Genomic DNA, 17,985 nt, shown 5'->3' with positions numbered 1-17,985 from the left:
CCATAGTTTCTCTTTTTCTTTTCGAACTAATAAATAATAAATTTATAATATATAAAAACGTGACGGAAAGATGTTGATATGTGTAGATGTGGGAAGATTACTTTTTATTAGTACAAAATATTTAAAATAAAATCTAAAGCAAATTCTTTCGAATAATATTATAACATTATAAAGTTTCATTCTAATACTAAATATATAATATTTATAGATTTATCTTATTCCCAAATAACAAATATAATCCAAATAACATTATCTATCAAATACGTGGACAAAAAACTGCCATCGATGAAATGGAATAGCGATCAAATGGTGAAAAGTGCATGAAGGGTCGACAAGTTGAAGTTTCACTGTGGAGCCAAACGAGCACAAAGCCAAAATTAGAAACAGATGCAGCCATTCTTCTTGAAACGAATCCATCGAAGCTAAAACAGTATACACAATCAACAGCCAAATATCAAAATTTTTCTTCTCGATTACATGACTACAATTTGTAGGAATTGAGCTTGCTCGACTGTTATGGTGAATCCTATAACTTTTACAACTCGCTTGATTTAATATCTTTATTTTTATTCTCTTCTAGTAAGATCAAGAAACCTCGTTATCATAGTCCATACAAAATGACAACATTTAGCAACATTTAGCAAAAACTCTTTTCGTTTCTTTTGATCAACTTTTTATTTATTTTGGTGGGTGGGTTTAGTGGGACGTTAGTTTCTCGAGTAATTAATGAGTTCAAAATCTTGTATTAAAAGAAAGATAAGATCCTAAGTATGAAAACTCATTTTTAACTAAACCACTCTCATCACGTTTAATTTATCTCTGTTCAAATATTCATATGGCTAGCGGATTGAAGTAATAATTTTTATATAATTTAATATTGACTTTTCATTACGTGCATTTATATTCTAAATCACACATATCATATAAAATATAATATTAAATTTAGAAACGATTATTAACGACCGAACAAATTAATTGATCAAGACAACATATTAGTTACTAAAAGTCAAGACAAATTTAAATTTTCACGTGAACTAAATTTATTTGCCTATAAATCTACGAATCAATTTGTTTTTAGAAACACAATATATCATTTAAATAAAATTTGTGATTTGATCCAGAAAATAACGTAGCTAAATTTATTATATTTTTGTTAGATTATATTTTTTAATATTTAGTAAAAATGTATATTTTATAGATTGAAATTTTAACTATTTTGTTATTAATAGAATATTAATCTCAAAAATAAAAATTCAAATCTCTAAAAATAAACTATTTTATTTTTTATGATAATGATATTTTAATTACAAAACTTCCTTCAACACAAATAAAATAAATTATAATTAAAATAATTCTACGCTTTCGCCGGCGAGGTTGTGGCGGTCAGAGTCGAGTAAGATGCGGGCGGCGAATTCAATTGAACCATCCCGCCGATGGGTCTCCCCATTCCTCCTTCCGCCGTCTTCTGCCGTTGCACGACTCTCGCCACCGGGGTCACTTGCCCCGTCGTCATCGCCATGTACTTCGGTGGTGGTGGCGGCGGCGGCGGTTCCCACATGCTTCCGACCACCACGAATTTCTGCACAGCGCTGTCGGGCATGGCGGAATTTGTCGGCCGTCGTGCGTGTAATCGGTATTTCTGAAATTAAAATAATTTAATTTTAAAAAATTATATTAAAAAAAATTACTTTAAATTAATTGGAAGAAATATGAACCTGTAAATGGCTTTTGACTTCATCGTTAGTCAAATCGTCAACCTTCATTAACTCGCGAATTTGTTTTGGTGTAGCAACTGTAATTAAATAAAGTAAAATTACTGAGAGTTAATTCTTTTTTTACTGTGATAAAATTCATTTTTTTTTTTTTTACCTTGAGAGCCGCCCAGTCGTTGAAGGGCACGAACGAATCGCCGGTGTAACTCCGACGACCAGCGCCGCCGCCGTTTTCTTTGAGTTTGAGATTCCTTCTCTTCTCGTTGACTGTTTCCGCCGCTTCCTTTGGAGACAGTTTCCGCCGTCGAACTCGCTGTCGCCTCCATCACCGGATAACAACAGACCGTTTTTCCGACAACCGCCGCCGCCTCTGTTTCAGATGGATTTTTCTCCTGAAATGGCCGAAAACCACCGCCCACGCCTTTCTTTTCTTCCTCAACAACCGCCGACGGCGGTTTCTTAGCAACATCCTGGAAAAAAGAACAAAATTCACACAACTTTCCCGGAAAATCCTCGTCTATTTTCTCGGCAGCCAAACAGACAAAAAAACAGAGCAATTGAATTATACCTCAACAACCGGAGGATCCAACGTTTGATTCCAAAGCTGAGCGGATTTAAGCCAATCCAATGGACCCACTTCATTTATATATGGTTTTGATTGTTCAAAATTGGGATCACCGGAATCTTTTTTGATCGGAATGAACTCCTCCAAAACAGGGCCATCGGAAGAAGTATGCTCTGAACTCTCCGACGAGACCCCAGATAACTTCTGCCGGCAAGAATCAATAGCTGATGCAAAAACCCACAAAATTAAACAAAACAAATCATAGAACAATGCAAAAGACGCCATAGATTCCGGCGAATTACCTCTGGTAACAAGCTCCACACAGAGGGGAAGTTCTCTCTGAAAAACCAGAATTTTTCTGCGTTCTTGATCCAGAGCATCTGCATAGTGACGCAAATCCATTCCCACACGAATATCAACGACATTATCGGGGACATCCATGAATGATTTTGAATCAAAGTTAATTTAAAGATAATAAAACTTAGAAAAATCGGAAGTGAGACAATGATGAAGAACAGTACAAATAAACTTGTGAAACCAAATACAAATAAATAGGGTTTAGTGGAGAAGAAGAAGATGAAATATAAATAGATTTAATAAATCTAAAATTGAGTTTTAGAGAGAATAATATAACTCGAGATTTCGCATACATAGAATCTTCAATATTGGAGGATTTTTTTTATTATTATTAAATTTATATTTAAAATTTTCAATTGTATAGGTAATAGATCATGTAATTTTAAATAAAATTAAACACTAAATTTTTAATAATTTTTTTAATATTTATTTTAACCAAATTATATTTAAATATAATTACGATAAAATAAATTCATGTTAGCATAATTACGATACGAAAATAAATTGATATTATTTTTATTTATAGAAATGATTACACGAATTAAAGACGCTTTTGTTTATAAATTAGATAGACAAATATTTATGTGTAAAAATAATATAAAAATTAATTAAATAATTTTTTTTGGGTACAAATTAATTTAAATAATTATGTTTTTTTTTTGTTACGATTTTATTTATGTATTTATAATGTTATTTTTATTATTTTTAAAGCTAATGATATATATTTTAAAATTTATAACAAAATTATCATTTAAGACTTTGTGTTTATTTTAAAATTAAATAATGTTTAATATAAACTCGTTTGTAATATAGTTTTCTTTTAAAAAAAAAATGTTACAATGTGTTATATGCTTACAAAATATAAATGTGTATACTAAATGTGCATATTAATTTTGGGCTGGCGTCAATATTCTGATGGGCTTGGGCCCAATAGTTGGGTTTGAATTAAGCCCAATAGAGAAATTTGGAGATACTATAATTATTGAAAAAGAGTAATTTTATTTTTTATTTATTTTAACTATATTTGTATCAAACACAAATAAGAGTTTTATATTATTAAGTTATATAATAATTTTGATTCCTTTTTAAACCAAATCAGTGTAAATACTTTTTTTTAAAACCTAATTATTTAAAATTTGTTGTTAGTAGCTTAGATTTGAAATTATCAAAATTAATTTTTTCAATATTAATGAATAAAATGTGCTTAAAAAATTATAGTATTTTATTTAAAACTTTTTAAATTTAAATTGGAACAATATTTTAAAAGTACATGATAATATTTTTATTAAAATTATTTTATTTTTCAAAAAAGTTCCGAACAATTTTGAATTTGTGACCCAAAACATTCAAAATTCAGTCTAACCTACTATTCTATTCTTGGTGTGCTGTATTTTTTTTTTAATTATTAAAAAAAAAATCTATTTATTAATACTAAAATCTCAAAAACCTCACTCATGATAATATAAAAAATAAATGTAATATTTGAAATTTAGCCGATATTGTTCACTTAATGACGTTATGTATTGCTGTCCACCTCACAGTTTTAAAACTTGCCCGAAGAGAAGTTTCCACACCATTCTAAGAAATATTTCATTCCTCTCTCCAACTCAGGTGGAATCTCACAATTTACCTCTCTTTGTGGTCCAACGTCCTCGCTCGCACACATCCAATGACGGGCTCTGATACCATTAGAAAAACCAAACCCACCAACAGATATGGTCAGATTTGACCATGATTAGGTTCAATTGTAACCATTTGTTCAGGTTGGTTCGGTTGATCGGACAGAAAAAAAAAAAATCAATCTTTGAATCGAGAACTTTCCATTTTAGGAATTAAAACTTACCAAATCGAAAAAAATCTAACTCAACCCCACATTTATGAGTGAGGATTAGTAGTTTGGATTGGTCGGGATCATAAGAACGCCCTTATTTGAAAGGTTCGATCATATTTTTTTCTCTCATTTATACAATTCTTTTTGCTTGTGAGAGGGGCATCTTTGCAAACATAAATATTTTCTATCAAGTCCCTCAAAACACGTGCAATAAATTAAAAAAAAAAAAAAAGAAAAAGAAAAAAAAAAAAAGGAATTTGTACGTTACAATGCTCCGACGATCCTTTGTTTTTTGTTACATTCTGAACTCAAAAACTCCATTTCTCTTCTCCTCTTCTCACTGCACCCACTACTCGGCGTTACTTTCATAATGTCCACTCCAAATAATCTCACCGTCTGAACCGGGTTCGTGCTGGACCCGGTCGAGGCTGCACTCTTGCTCGCCTTCCATTCAATGTATAGCTGCTTATCTTCACCGGTCGATTTCAAGAAGCTCACGACGTCACCGGCGGTTAGGTTCTTCTCCTTAACGAACCGGCTCCACCCTTTGGTCAACACGTAGCTTTGACTACTATTCCAATACGAGTACCTGAACCGCCACACTTTCCCGACGCCGTCTTCGAAGTTTAAGAGAAGTCCTTTGGATGAAGCGGCTGAACCGGCTGAACCGGCGGAACCGGTTTGGAGAGGGAAGTTTTTCTCGGCGTGTTGTTTAGGGATAACTAGACGGTTCAATTTCCCAACATCGCTAGGCGTAACGGCTTTTTCAAATAAAAGTTCCCGAGCGGAATCCGGTTCATTATCCGAACCGGATAATAACGAACCGTTTCTTTTACGATCCGAAGATAATAAATCGGCGTTTCGTTTGCTTTGGTGTAGTTCGTCAAGGTAAGTATGTTTACGTAGCATGTCGACGATTTCAGCTTTGGAATGGGAATTAAGAAAGGCGGATACGACGTCGTCTACTTGGCCGTGAGATAACGTTTTGAAATTAGTAACGGCGTCACGACCACGGAAGCGTTGGGCAGCCACGTCATAGGCACGTGCGGCTTCATCTTCTTCATTGAATGTTCCGAGCCATACCCTTTGGTGCTTCTCGTAAATCTGCGCGCCCCATCGGCCATTGGGCTGTGGGACCACTCCTTTGAAACGGGAGGAGGGTAGCTTCCGGGATTCAGCCTCGACGCCGCCACCTACGGCGGAGCTGGAGTCAGCAGAGTCCAAAACGAGACTGGTGTCGGGCGGCGGAGATTTAATGGAAGTGGTGGGTTGTTGGTCCATTTGTGAAAGAAGGGGATTTGGGGGAATGAACTGGAAAGGCGTGTTGGGGGTGGGTGGATTTATATAAGAGCCGGTGGACTTNTTTTTTTTTTTTTTTTTTTTTTTTTTTTAATAAATAAATAAATAAATAAATAAAATCCATAAATATGGAAAATATGGGTCAACTGTGAGAGAGGGTATTAATTTAGAGAGAGAAAAGGAGGGTAGGGTATGGGGGAGTGGGGCCCAGGGGAGGCAAGTTGATGGGGTTCACATGACCCTGGACCGTGTTTTATTTAAGTTCATCCCCCCTGAATTTTGCTGCGGATTCTTTTTTTTTATTATTATTATTTATTTTTATAATAAAGGAAAATAAATAAATAAATAAATAAATAAAAGAAGGAAAATTCTCCATGTGGAATGTATCTTATCTGATGATACTGCTGCCGCCGCCTGCTTCCTCTATTATTTGGTTTGCTTTGTTGGTACCAATGTAAATTTAAATTTGGTTCTTAATAGCTCCAACCTGTAGAGAGGGGAATGAATGATTTATTGTATGAGTTGGGAAACCTCTCTTGTTTTAAAATCTTTAGGGGAAGGTCGGATGCGATTGACGGAAGAGGATAATATTTGTTTGTCGTGGATTTGAGTTGTTACAAATGGTATTAGAGTTAGTTATTGGACGGTGCTGCGAGTCAATATTTATTAATGATGGGTTTTGATTGTTACAAATGGTATTAGAGTTAGTTACTAGATGTTGCTAGTAAGCAACGGTGGGTTTGGGTTGTTACAAATGGTATTAGTGTCAATTACTAGATGGTGCGAGTCAATACTTGTTAATGGTAGGTTTTGGTCGTTACGTATTAGAGTTAGTTACTAGATGGTGCTAGTTACTAATTGGAATACGGGTAGACTCTCTCCATAATAAATACATTTTAAATCCTTGAAAAGAAGTTAGGAATGAAAATTCAAAGTAGCTTTAATCCAAATATTTATAAATCTTTTTAATCATTATTTTAATTCAATTTGGTTGAGTTACATTTTTTTTAGGTTGAATTTTTGAAAAATTAAAAATTAAATCTAGTTTACCCGTTTTTTTTATTAGGTCAACCCAACCAACCAATAAACAGAGTTACAATTCCTTCCTCTATTTAAAAATATTAAGAATATTTAATATTTATAACCAATATCGAATGAGTATAATTTTAAAAAATAATAAATTAAAAAAAAACTCAATAACTCAACTCGAAAAATAGAGGGTTAGATTAAGTTGGGTAATGAACTGTATTGAGATTGTTCAAATCATGGTCCCGACCAACTATAAAAATTTTGAGTGGATAAAAAAAAAAAAAATTCAACCTAACCCAACTCAATAAAGCTCAATTCATGTACCACGTAACCATCATACCTTTGAAATGACTCACATTCCGATATAATTTTCGATTTATTCATCTAATTTTAAATTACTCGAGTGTCACATAGGATATGTTACACAGTGGGGAGTTCCAGTAGGATGGGAACTATACTCAAAACCAAACCCTAATTCCACCCCACACCCACCAGATTCCTCCTCCTTCTCTTAATAAAATAAATAAAAGTACTATAATTATCTTGTTTTCTTATTCCCTCCCATTCTTCGCATCGCGTCCAATAATTCCACCTCTCCATTAATCTGCACCGTCCCTTCTCCATCTCAATCAACGGCTCTCCAATAACCCTCCCCGGCCCCACTCCCACGCGCCTCCTTTGTTTATATTATTTTTTTATTTGTACATTTGGCTATGCCTGTACGGAATTGTCCTGGGCTTTTCCGTGGACCCCACCTTTTTATTTATTTATTTATTTATTTATAATTAATTTAATTTAACATCCTTTCCTATTACTAAAGATTATAATAAAGATAGAAATGGTTGAAGTACTAGGTGAGTGGCCATATTAAATCGCCCAATCACTTTCATAAATATCCACGTCATTCATTTTAACTTAAATAACAATAATTTATAAATAAATAAATACATCTATTAATAATATCAAATATTTAAAACTTTGGAATAAAAAAAAAGATAAAATTTTAATTAATGCTACACCAATTTGGCAAATTTTATTTATTTTGATTTTTATTATTATTATTATTATTATTATTATTACTTTTTGTAATGATGAGGTGTCATTCAAAGAGATGAGGCTGTGTAGCTGCTTTTGTTGACTACAACAAACCTTAATTATGATTGGCTATCAAGTGGGACCCACTCAATGACACTGTGTGCCACATAGACCATTCCTCTTCTCTTCTCTCCCATTGGTCGAGATTAGTGGTTTTATTTATTTATTTATTTATTTATTTATTAACAAAAATAAATATAGGGTAAATGTGAAAATATTAACAAAATTAAGGCACGTGATTGTGATTTAAAGTAAATCGTGTCGCTATGCACGTAACTCATCTGTAAAAATTCGTCAGTTGGGTGTCACAATTGAAGAATTTATTTTAATCGATCGTTAATTTTATACATTAATGAGAGACTTTTTACAGATTATGACTGATTTACATGACAAATTACTTATTCGTCCTTGGAATATAGTTTTTACTTTATCCAATAATTTATTGAATTTATATATGTTTGTATTTATCATGTCAAAGAATGGGTCGGACCGAGATTGAATGGGGATATGTACAGTTCTTGGGAATATTTTATTATTATAAAATAAAGCATATTATTAATGATGTTATTCCAGTCTTAGGTTGAATAATTAATATCCACTAATTATTATTCTTGCTCCTAATTATCATTAAAAAGAAAATTAATTGGGTAGATTATTGACGAGATTAGATTAGCCCATGCATAATCAACGGTTATTATTAATTTCTTTTCAAAAAAAAGAAATGTGAACGCACGTTAAATCACATGCAAAAAAGAAAAAAGAAAAAAAAAATTATACGGACCCCTGATTTTGGGGTCTTTATTTAAATATGAATAAAGAATGCAAGTGGGGGCTGTAAAAAGACGAATACGTCATGTTTGCCGACATGGGGAATTCAGAAATTTGATTTATTTTATAGTATTTTTTAGGGGTAAAATGGTCAAATGAAAAATTGGCCACTTGGAAGGGAAGCAGCTTGGGTGTGGGGGTTTGGATAAGCTTTAATTTTTACTTGTTTTCTTATTCTGTGGGCTTCCTTATTATTCATTTCTCACTTTCCACATTCACGTGCATTTATACTCGGGCTTACGTAGAAGATTCTATGTCTTTATAAGAAATGTCCGGTTTGAATTCATCAAAGTTTTAAAATGTATCTACTCGAGAGAAGTTTTTACGATCTGAGATCTCAAAATTCATACTCTGTGTGAGATCTCACAATCTACACCCTAATTAGTACACTGCCCATTGTGAAATCTCACAATCCACACCCTTTAAAGGTCCAGCATCCTTGTTAGCACACCACCTAATGTTTGGCTCTAATATCATTTGTAACAACCCAAGTCCAACTCATTACGTCAGCCTCACTATTTTAAAACGTGTATGTTAGAGAGAGATTTCTACACTCTTATAAAAAATGTTTCGTTTTATTCTTCATCCAACATGAAACCTCACCATCCCGAAAGACTCATTCTCGTTGAATCGTAGTTTGAAAGGTTGAAATTAGCTAAAATTCAAATTTGACATTACAAAATGCCTAAAGACAAGTCATGTAGACAAAACAATAATTAATAAATAAATAAATAAAAATCAGTCCTTGGAATCCAAAGATATGGGAACTTGCGTATATCTAAATGCATTGCATCTCATATATTATTGTTTTATCTCTAAAATAATTTAATTATTCACTAAAATATTATAAACATACCCATTTGATAAATATATATATATATATATTTATTTAATATTTTATATAATTGCAATATTATTTTCCTTTTAATTAGTTTTGAATTTAAAATATTTCACAGTATTTGAACACAACAAGTTCCATAATTATTAAAACAGTCAACATAAATTAATGCAAATATTAATAAATAAAATAAATAAAATAAATATTTGAAATCTGATTGGTCAAATAGTTTACTTGCTTTTGCAGTAGACTTCAGCTGGGAATCATACTATTAATATCAACTTGACGTATTACCCAACAATGGCAAAAAAGTCTAATATCAAAAGCTAGTGGCCAAAATTATAATTTTTAAAAATATATAATTATTGTATTATTTTATTCAATTTGTCTTAATTAAATAATTTTTATATTGGATTCTTCTTTCTGGGATTTAATAAATAAAAAATATCGACATTTTCCACTTCACCCTTGTGGTGTTGTAAACTGCGACGTGGCCTTTCCTCCAACGCTTACTATAATACTAAACTAAGCATTATCTAATTACCCACTTTCATTGCTTAATCACTCTTATCAAATCTAATTCATTAAATATTATTTTCGGGTCGATGAGTGTATACGCTGTCTGTTTGTATGTAATACTGTATTTGGGCTAGCTCGACTCCAGTGCTATCAGGGTTTCTAACGTAAAAGGTGATTGACCGTTTGTTAACGTTCAAGAACCTACTAGAAATCTTAATAATGGGATTCGATATTCAGATACTTGCATCTCGACTTCGATGCTATCAGGGTTTCTAACGTAAAAGGTGATCGACGGTTCGTTAACGTTTAGGAACCTGCTTGACATCTCAACTATGGGATTGAATACCTAAGGGAATGATGAAGAACTTGGAAAAGTCAAAGTCAAAGTAACGTTGGCAGAGTAATTACTAATTAGTCGTTGTGGACGGTTGAGAAAGTCATGCACTGGTAAAGAGTTGGCAAGTGGGATGGGCCTACCGGGTAACGCGTCATTTTAAACCGGTTGGGCTCATCTCATTAGGCCGGTATAAATTCTTTAATAAAACGCATTTAATATTATATCTATATTTAATTTTAATTAATAAAAATACCCAATATTTATAAACATTAAATAATATCCTTACACTTAAATAATGTCTAAAAATATCATACCCTTAATACTCGATAATATTTTTTAAACAAAATATTAATAATTTTCATCAAAACTTATCGTACTCTATTAAAATAGGTATTTTTTTTAAAAGTTCAAGGGTATTATTGAAACTTTTTAAAGTTAAATAGTTTTTTATATAGACAAAACAAATATTTTTATTAATTTAGCTCTTTTTTTTCATATATAAAATTTACAATTATTTCGTAACGATTGTATAATTTTCATTTTTATAATTAATTAAAAAACAAAATAAAACTAGCCCTTATATTTTTAAATCATTTATTTTGAGAAATATAGTATATATATATATGATAAATTCTAGAATTTAATATAGTTTTATACCATGTTTATATATATTCATTGGCACATTAAATGACCTATATCTATCATATATATACTGACATTCCATCTTTATTGACATATATAATTCACATATTACAGATTTTGATATATACTTAGTATATTTATTGAACGCTAAAATAAAAATTGGAACTATACCTATAATCTATTCGATAAAATTTTCGTAACTGACAATGGGAGAAACATATATACTGACAATAGGAGCGACGATGGTAATGAAACACGCAAGACAACGAGAAAGTGTCGAGGGACACGATGACAACAACAACGGATTGTCGTAACTGCACGATAACGATAATATGATGATAGACGAAAAATTGAAGGATAGACGATGGAAATACATAACATAGTTTCTATTTTGTTGGGGTACGAGATTTCTAACGAGCAACCGAATTCTCGTACATGGGCCTTGTTTAATGTCAGAGCCCATGGGCTTGGTCCAGAATCAACAAGACAGATGCGGGTTGGCCCATAAAAGCAAAGCAGCTCAGGCCCAATAAAGTTACAAAAATTGAAAAAAGAGATTTAATTTGATTATGTATATTTAATGTCACATCATAAATGTAAATATAGAATAATAATTAAAAAAAAAAAATTATGGTTAAAATTATTCATTTTTTTTTTTCTATTTTTTAAAAATTCAGTTTATGAGTAGACAATATGTGCTAGCGGTGGGTTTGGACTATAAAAAAAAAGAAAAAAAAAAGAAAAAGAAAATGTGTATTTTTCATATGTTTTTAATTAATTACAAGAAATGAAGAGCAAAATCCAAAAGAAATATGCCCATATTCTTAAATACACTTAATGTGGGGATTGAATGCAAATTTACAAAAAGGCCCCTGCGTCTCCAACCCCTTTTGATGGGAAACCAGATTCTTTTTTTTTTTTTATTATTTATAATAATAATAATAATAATAATAATTATTATTATTATATAAAGTTAAGGAGCGTCCACGTGGGGGAGTTTTGTTTTTTTATTGAGATTACAAAATCATAATTAAAAATAAAAAAGGAAAAAAAAAAGATGTGCACGTGTAAGTCTGACGCAATTTCTGAGCATTCCTTGTTATTTAGAATTATGAAAAATAAAAAAAGAAATAAAAATAGAAGAATCCCAGTAAAAGACACACACTCTGCCGCTGTTCTTTTTTTATTTTTTTATTTTATAATTTAAAATAATTTTAAAAAAATTAAAAAAAAATTCCTTTTTGATTCGTGTGATCTTTCTCGTAAAACTTTTACTCACTGAAGTTTGTCTGTTTTGTGTATTTACTATTTCATCTCTTCAATTTTATCTCTGTTTGTCAGTTTTTTTATTTATTTTTTTTACCTTGGGGGTAGTTTGAATATCGAGAATTGTTTGGGTATTTTTGACTTGGACATATACCTACCACTGTCAAATTTATTGGGACCACAGTAAAAAAAAGAAAAAAGTTCGATAGTGACGCTCAAATATTTTAATACAATTGCATTTAATTTTTATTATTTTAATTATTAAAAAAAATTACTTTCTTAAAACTCAAATATTTTTAATTTTCATAGTAATTTTAAAAGTAGGATAAAGTTAGGTTAGTTTGGATCGTGAACCCTGTTTTTTCCCGTGGATCAAGGCTCACAATTCTTTGTTTGATATTTGAGGATTCTAATTGTCATGGCTAAGTTTAGGGCATGGCTTTGGTACCATGTTAGAAATCACCGTACTCCCCTCGAACAAAGTACACTATAATTCTCCCATAAATCAAGGCTCACAATTCTTTGTTCGATATTTGAGGATTCTATTGTCATGGCTATAGGCATGACTCTAATACCATGTTAAAAATCACGGATCTCCACAATGGTATGATATTGTCTACTTTGATCATAAGCTCTCGTGACTTTGCTTTGGGCTTTGTCTTATACGAATGAAGATGTATTACTTTACTTATAAACCCATTATCGTTTCCTAAATTAGCCAAGGTGGGACTCACTCCCTGTTCGAGTTATTAAGTTATAGGAAATTTGTAATTATATTTTTATATTATTTAATTTACTATTTGTTTTTTTTTTTTAATTAAAAAAAACTGGCATTAATGAGGGATATGATCCCAATTTGGAGGAACAGGAGACAGGGAAGGCCGGTTGCTTTACGTCTCAATTCTTCATCGTATTATGTCCCTAATACCTGCAATAATTTCCGGAATAAATTATTTTTTAAAATTAAAAAGAAAAAACCTAACGACCTACTGCCCTAATTACTTTAATTAATAAAAAATTTAACCTAATGTTTTGTTTATTTAATTCGACCTATTTTGGAGAGAGAAGCGCTCGTGTCTCTCGAAGAATCTTATAGTAATGATCATAGATACATAGATGATGATAATAATTATTATTTGTTAGGTTTTTCTCGAATTACGGGATCTTTATCTTTTTAAAATTTTACGAAACCTATGAACACAAAAAGCCTTCTCTTGAGCTTCACGATAAACAAAAAGATAACGGTGAAGGAGTTTGGATGATGTAGAGAGCCATGCTCTTAAGTTAACCAATGTCAATAAAATTCTCAACTGTCGAATAAATGGTGTATTTTGTTCGAGGGTTTCAGATAAGGACTTGAGCCTCAATTTAAGGGGAGGCAATTTGAGGGCGCTCCATAGGCCTCAAGGGAAGTTATATGGTGTACTTGGTTCGAGGGGAGGATTACTAGGAGGGAGTCCCACATTGGATAATTTAGAGAATGATCATGGATTTATAAGTAAGGTGTAACCGAAGAAGCCGACTTCATATATGGTTGAGAAAACGAAGGGGAGGAAGGAAGAGGTGGTCTCAAGAGAGTACACCATTGATCTACAGAAGCGAAGCAAAACCATGAGATGTTCGAGGGCTCTGATATAGATAATCGACCCACTGCTAGAAAACCAAACGTTTCTAACAATTTGGATTGGATATGAGATCTTATACCTCGAAATTGTGTTGGACCGTTGGTGACCCGAATAACCTAAATAGAATTCGTATATGAGAAATCTTATAAACTAACTCGAAATTGTGTTAGACCGTTGGTGACCCGAATAACCTAAATAAAGTTCATAATTCAACTTACAATCTCGTAACAATGTCAAACAGTGTACAAATCATAGAACAAATATCTACATCTCGTGGCGACAGTATAATACAATGTTACGATTGGACGAGAGTGAGTAGTCGAAGGCGAGATTACGGGCCCGACAAAATTGCAAAAGAGAAAAAGGTGGTAGGTTTAATGGTGTATGTGGTGAAGTGAAGAAATAAGGTGAAAAGGGCAAAGGAGCAAACTTGGCGCCCTTGTTGGTTCAATGGGCGACCCACTGTGGTGGTGGGTTGGGTGGTCGAGTCCTACAGACACACCAACCTTTCATTCCTGTAAGGGCACACACGCCCTACACTTGGGGGGCCGACCTCCCTCATTCTCTTAAATATTCTTTGTCCTCTAATTTCCAATTATATTATATGCTCCATTAATATATTTTTGTTATGTACTTTTTCTATTGGATTTGTTTCTCGTGAGTTGTTCATTGTCTTTATGTTTCCCTTTTGAAAAATAACGATTCTATGTTTATTCTCTCTTTGGTTTGCTTCATAATTTAGATGTAACAGACTAAATTGTCCCGAAATGTACTATAGGAGATGTGACTAGCTGTCAATTGTTCTTACCTGAGTTATATGTTATCAAAGTCATTGTTGTTGCTTATTCGCTTTTAATATATAACATTGTTTTCAACATATTTACTTACGTTTTTTCAAATATTTCTCTCAAACGTGACTTGAGGTTCGAGCATACGATGATATTGTCCGCGAACTTCAAATTTCACACGACTGACTCGTTCGTTGGGTTAGAACAAATGGTTGTCCCGCTAAGTCAAATCTTCTTCATAGAAAACATATCGTTCGTTATGGAACGTAAGTAACTCCCCTATGATCGTTACTGTATCCATATCAAAGAGTGACGATAAAGGTGAAGATCTCCTAGTGTAGAAGCGTCCGTCCCGTTAAACTTATCCGCTCCAAATTCAACTACCCTGATGACAAAGGAACAAACTTTTTCAACTTGACTAGAATCGATTCTATGATCGAATAGCAAAAGTGCTACTTAGTAGTAAAAAACCCTCGTTTGAATTTTCACCAATCACATTTTAATTCTCGTATAAAAATATTTTATTATTAAAAGATTACCTCATATTTATAATTTAAAAAAAAGTAATCTTTTCACGAGGGTAAAATGGTCTTTTCACTAGAATTAAACCAAAAAAAAAAAAAAAAAACTATTGGGATCAGATCATATAAGTTTGGACCACATTCATACATGCAATAAATTATATAATATGATTCCATTGTCACATAATAACAATAATAAATAACATTATATATATATATATATATATATATATATATATATATATATATATATATATATATTATATGATGGGTAAATGTGGGTCCAAAGTGAGAGGCTTGGTCTCGTGGGTATGGGGGACACATGAGACTCTTTCACGCTCCACGCTTTGCCTCTTTCAATAATAATAATTAATCATTTTCAAAAATCAAAAATAAAAAATAAAAATAGAAAAGCCACCCCATTCTTATGTCTATATAAGAAAGCTTCCATTTCTCTTTCCCTTCTCAAATCCTCAAGAACACGAAGAACAAGAACAAGAACAAGAACACGAAGAACACGAAGAACAACTGATACTCGAGTCAAAGGATGAAGATGAATAGCGCGAGCATTGGAGGATCCAAAAGGAGGGTATCAAGCAGAGGCCTTGGCGATGTCATAAGACAGCAAAGAGCACGGCTTTACATTATAAGGCGTTGCGTTGTCATGCTTCTTTGTTGGCACGACTGACTCTTACACTCTAAACGGTGTCGTTGTTTTGTATATATCAAAGCTTCATTTTTTTTTCTTATGGGGAGATCAACAAATTTTGTAATGGGTAGATGATGGAAAAAAAGTGTAAATCTTGGCATCAATTATTGTTATTTCTACTAATTTTTCTTTGTTAATTCCTTTTCATGCATGAAATTTGAAGAACTGGGGGGAGTTTTGATTGAAGAACACAAGGGTTTTGGTATGAACATTGAATGAATGAATGAGTGTGGGTTTGGATTATCGAGAAAGCCCCCATGTGCTGTGTTCTTTTCAGTACTCTTTTTGTTTCTTTTTGGAATTTGTTTTTACTCTTTCCTAGTTATGAATTTGTTGATACTCTTGAGGGGTAAACAATAATGGGGTTTGCCATTACTTACCATATACTTAGTTAACTCACATCTTGCATTCTTCTTTATCCATTTTTAGATTATACTAACTTAGGTTTACTCATTTGTACGAGATCTTATGAGGTTGGAGAGGAGAACGGAGCCTATCTTATAAGCGTGTAGAAATCTTTTTCTAGCAAACGTGTTTTAGAAATCGTGAGGCTCAGGATGATACGTGACAAGCTAAAGTGGACAATATCTGTTAGCGGTAGGTTTGAGTTGTTATAATCACTAGAGCCTGTCACCTGACGGTGTGCCGGGGAGGACGCTGGGTTCTAAAGGGGTGGATTGTGAGATCCCACGTCGGGTACGTAACGGGCTACAACAGACAATATCTGTTAGCGAGACTTGGGTTGTTACAGTGATATCAGAGCCTGTCACTGGGCGGTGTGCCAATGAGGATGATGGGCCCTAAGGGGAGTTCTTGTTGGGTCTTAATGGGAGGTGAATTGTGAGATCCCATATCGGTTACGTAACGAGCTAAAACTGACAATATCTGTTAGCGAGACTTGGGTTGTTACAGTGATATCAAAGCCTATCACCGGACAGCGTGTCAGCGAGGATGATGGGCGCTAAGGAGAGTCCTCACTGGGTTCTAATGGAGGGTGGATTGTGAGATCCCACATTTGTTACGTAACGAGCTAAAAGGAACAATATCTGCTAGCAGTAGGCTTGGACTGTTACAGTGATATTAGAGTCTGTCACCGAGTGGCGTGCAGCGAGGATGCTGGACCCTAAAAGGGTGGATTATGAGATTTCACATTATTTACGTAACATGCTAAAACAGACAATATCTTCTAGTGATAGGTTTGAGTTGTTACATTTGTTTAAGCATTTTTTTAGCATATACTAGAGACTTATATACAAACATCATTTTCTTCTAATAATAGAAGTTTACTTATTAAATAGATCGAAAGTATGCTACTTTATCAGTGGAAATAGTTGTCGACGATGATTATTGATATAAAGCTGAGAGAAAAGACTAAAATAAGTATAACTCAGCCGTAATTAACATGTACTTTTGACAAAGAGATTAGAGATTCGAATCACTCACTCTATATTCTTGCATCGATCTCTTTCTTTTCTAATTCTTTTTAATTTTTTTTTCCTTTGATCAATCAAAGTTCCATTCGATTTTGGTATGAATTAGATCATTTGAGATCGTAGATCCAAGAACATATACTCTTATACACAGAGTTCTATAAAAAAAAAAAGCATGATTTTGATTACGAGAGGTCGTTGAGCGTTCATTTATCAACATGTAAACATCCTTAACTTAGTCAAAGTTGGTATTAATAACTCTTAAGAACAATAATGCTAAAATATCCAACTACCAATATTCATTCAACCCATCAAATAATATAATTCCTAACAAAATTATTCTTAAAAAGTTTGGAACATGTCCGCCACAAATCTCTCTTTAATCATGCAATTCAATGTTCCAAACATTATCCTTTTCTTGTTTTATTCAATAACATTTTTTTTTAAAAAAAATGTAATTACTTTCTATAATTATTTTTATAATAAAGTATTTATGCCATTAATTAATAAAGCTACCATGTTTTATAATATTTTAAATAATATAATTCCATACGGCTTTGACACGTGGACAAACAAAAGTTTTCATTTTTTAAG

General features: G+C 32.5%; 3 protein-coding genes across 3 annotated transcripts; 1 reads left to right on the top strand and 2 right to left on the bottom strand.

The window, feature by feature from the left end:
- Nucleotides 1–1,297: 1,297 nt before the first annotated feature.
- LOC111802196 (transcription factor HHO2-like) lies at nucleotides 1,298–2,904 on the bottom strand. The gene is made up of 5 exons (XM_023686467.1): nucleotides 2,580–2,904; nucleotides 2,281–2,501; nucleotides 1,870–2,182; nucleotides 1,716–1,792; nucleotides 1,298–1,639 (listed from the first exon to the last, which is right to left on the bottom strand). Exons 1-5 carry the CDS (start codon nucleotides 2,716–2,718, stop codon nucleotides 1,355–1,357), a joined length of 1,035 nt encoding a protein of 344 aa, XP_023542235.1. The 5' UTR covers nucleotides 2,719–2,904; the 3' UTR covers nucleotides 1,298–1,354.
- Nucleotides 2,905–4,542: 1,638 nt separating this feature from the next.
- Nucleotides 4,543–5,762, bottom strand: LOC111802183 (AP2/ERF and B3 domain-containing transcription repressor TEM1-like). Its single transcript, XM_023686450.1, has one exon. The coding sequence runs from the start codon at nucleotides 5,744–5,746 to the stop codon at nucleotides 4,730–4,732; it is 1,017 nt and encodes a 338-aa protein (XP_023542218.1). The 5' UTR covers nucleotides 5,747–5,762; the 3' UTR covers nucleotides 4,543–4,729.
- A 9,948-nt stretch (nucleotides 5,763–15,710) lies between these two features.
- On the top strand, nucleotides 15,711–16,212 carry LOC111802283. Its single transcript, XM_023686590.1, has one exon. The coding sequence runs from the start codon at nucleotides 15,800–15,802 to the stop codon at nucleotides 15,938–15,940; it is 141 nt and encodes a 46-aa protein (XP_023542358.1). The 5' UTR covers nucleotides 15,711–15,799; the 3' UTR covers nucleotides 15,941–16,212.
- Nucleotides 16,213–17,985: the final 1,773 nt, after the last annotated feature.

This window comes from Cucurbita pepo, chromosome LG09, assembly GCF_002806865.2.
Source record: "Cucurbita pepo subsp. pepo cultivar mu-cu-16 chromosome LG09, ASM280686v2, whole genome shotgun sequence".
Taxonomy (NCBI): Eukaryota; Viridiplantae; Streptophyta; class Magnoliopsida; order Cucurbitales; family Cucurbitaceae; genus Cucurbita; species Cucurbita pepo.
The sequence above is the reverse complement of the archived record's forward strand: the minus strand, read 5'-3'. Positions and strand labels throughout refer to the sequence as shown.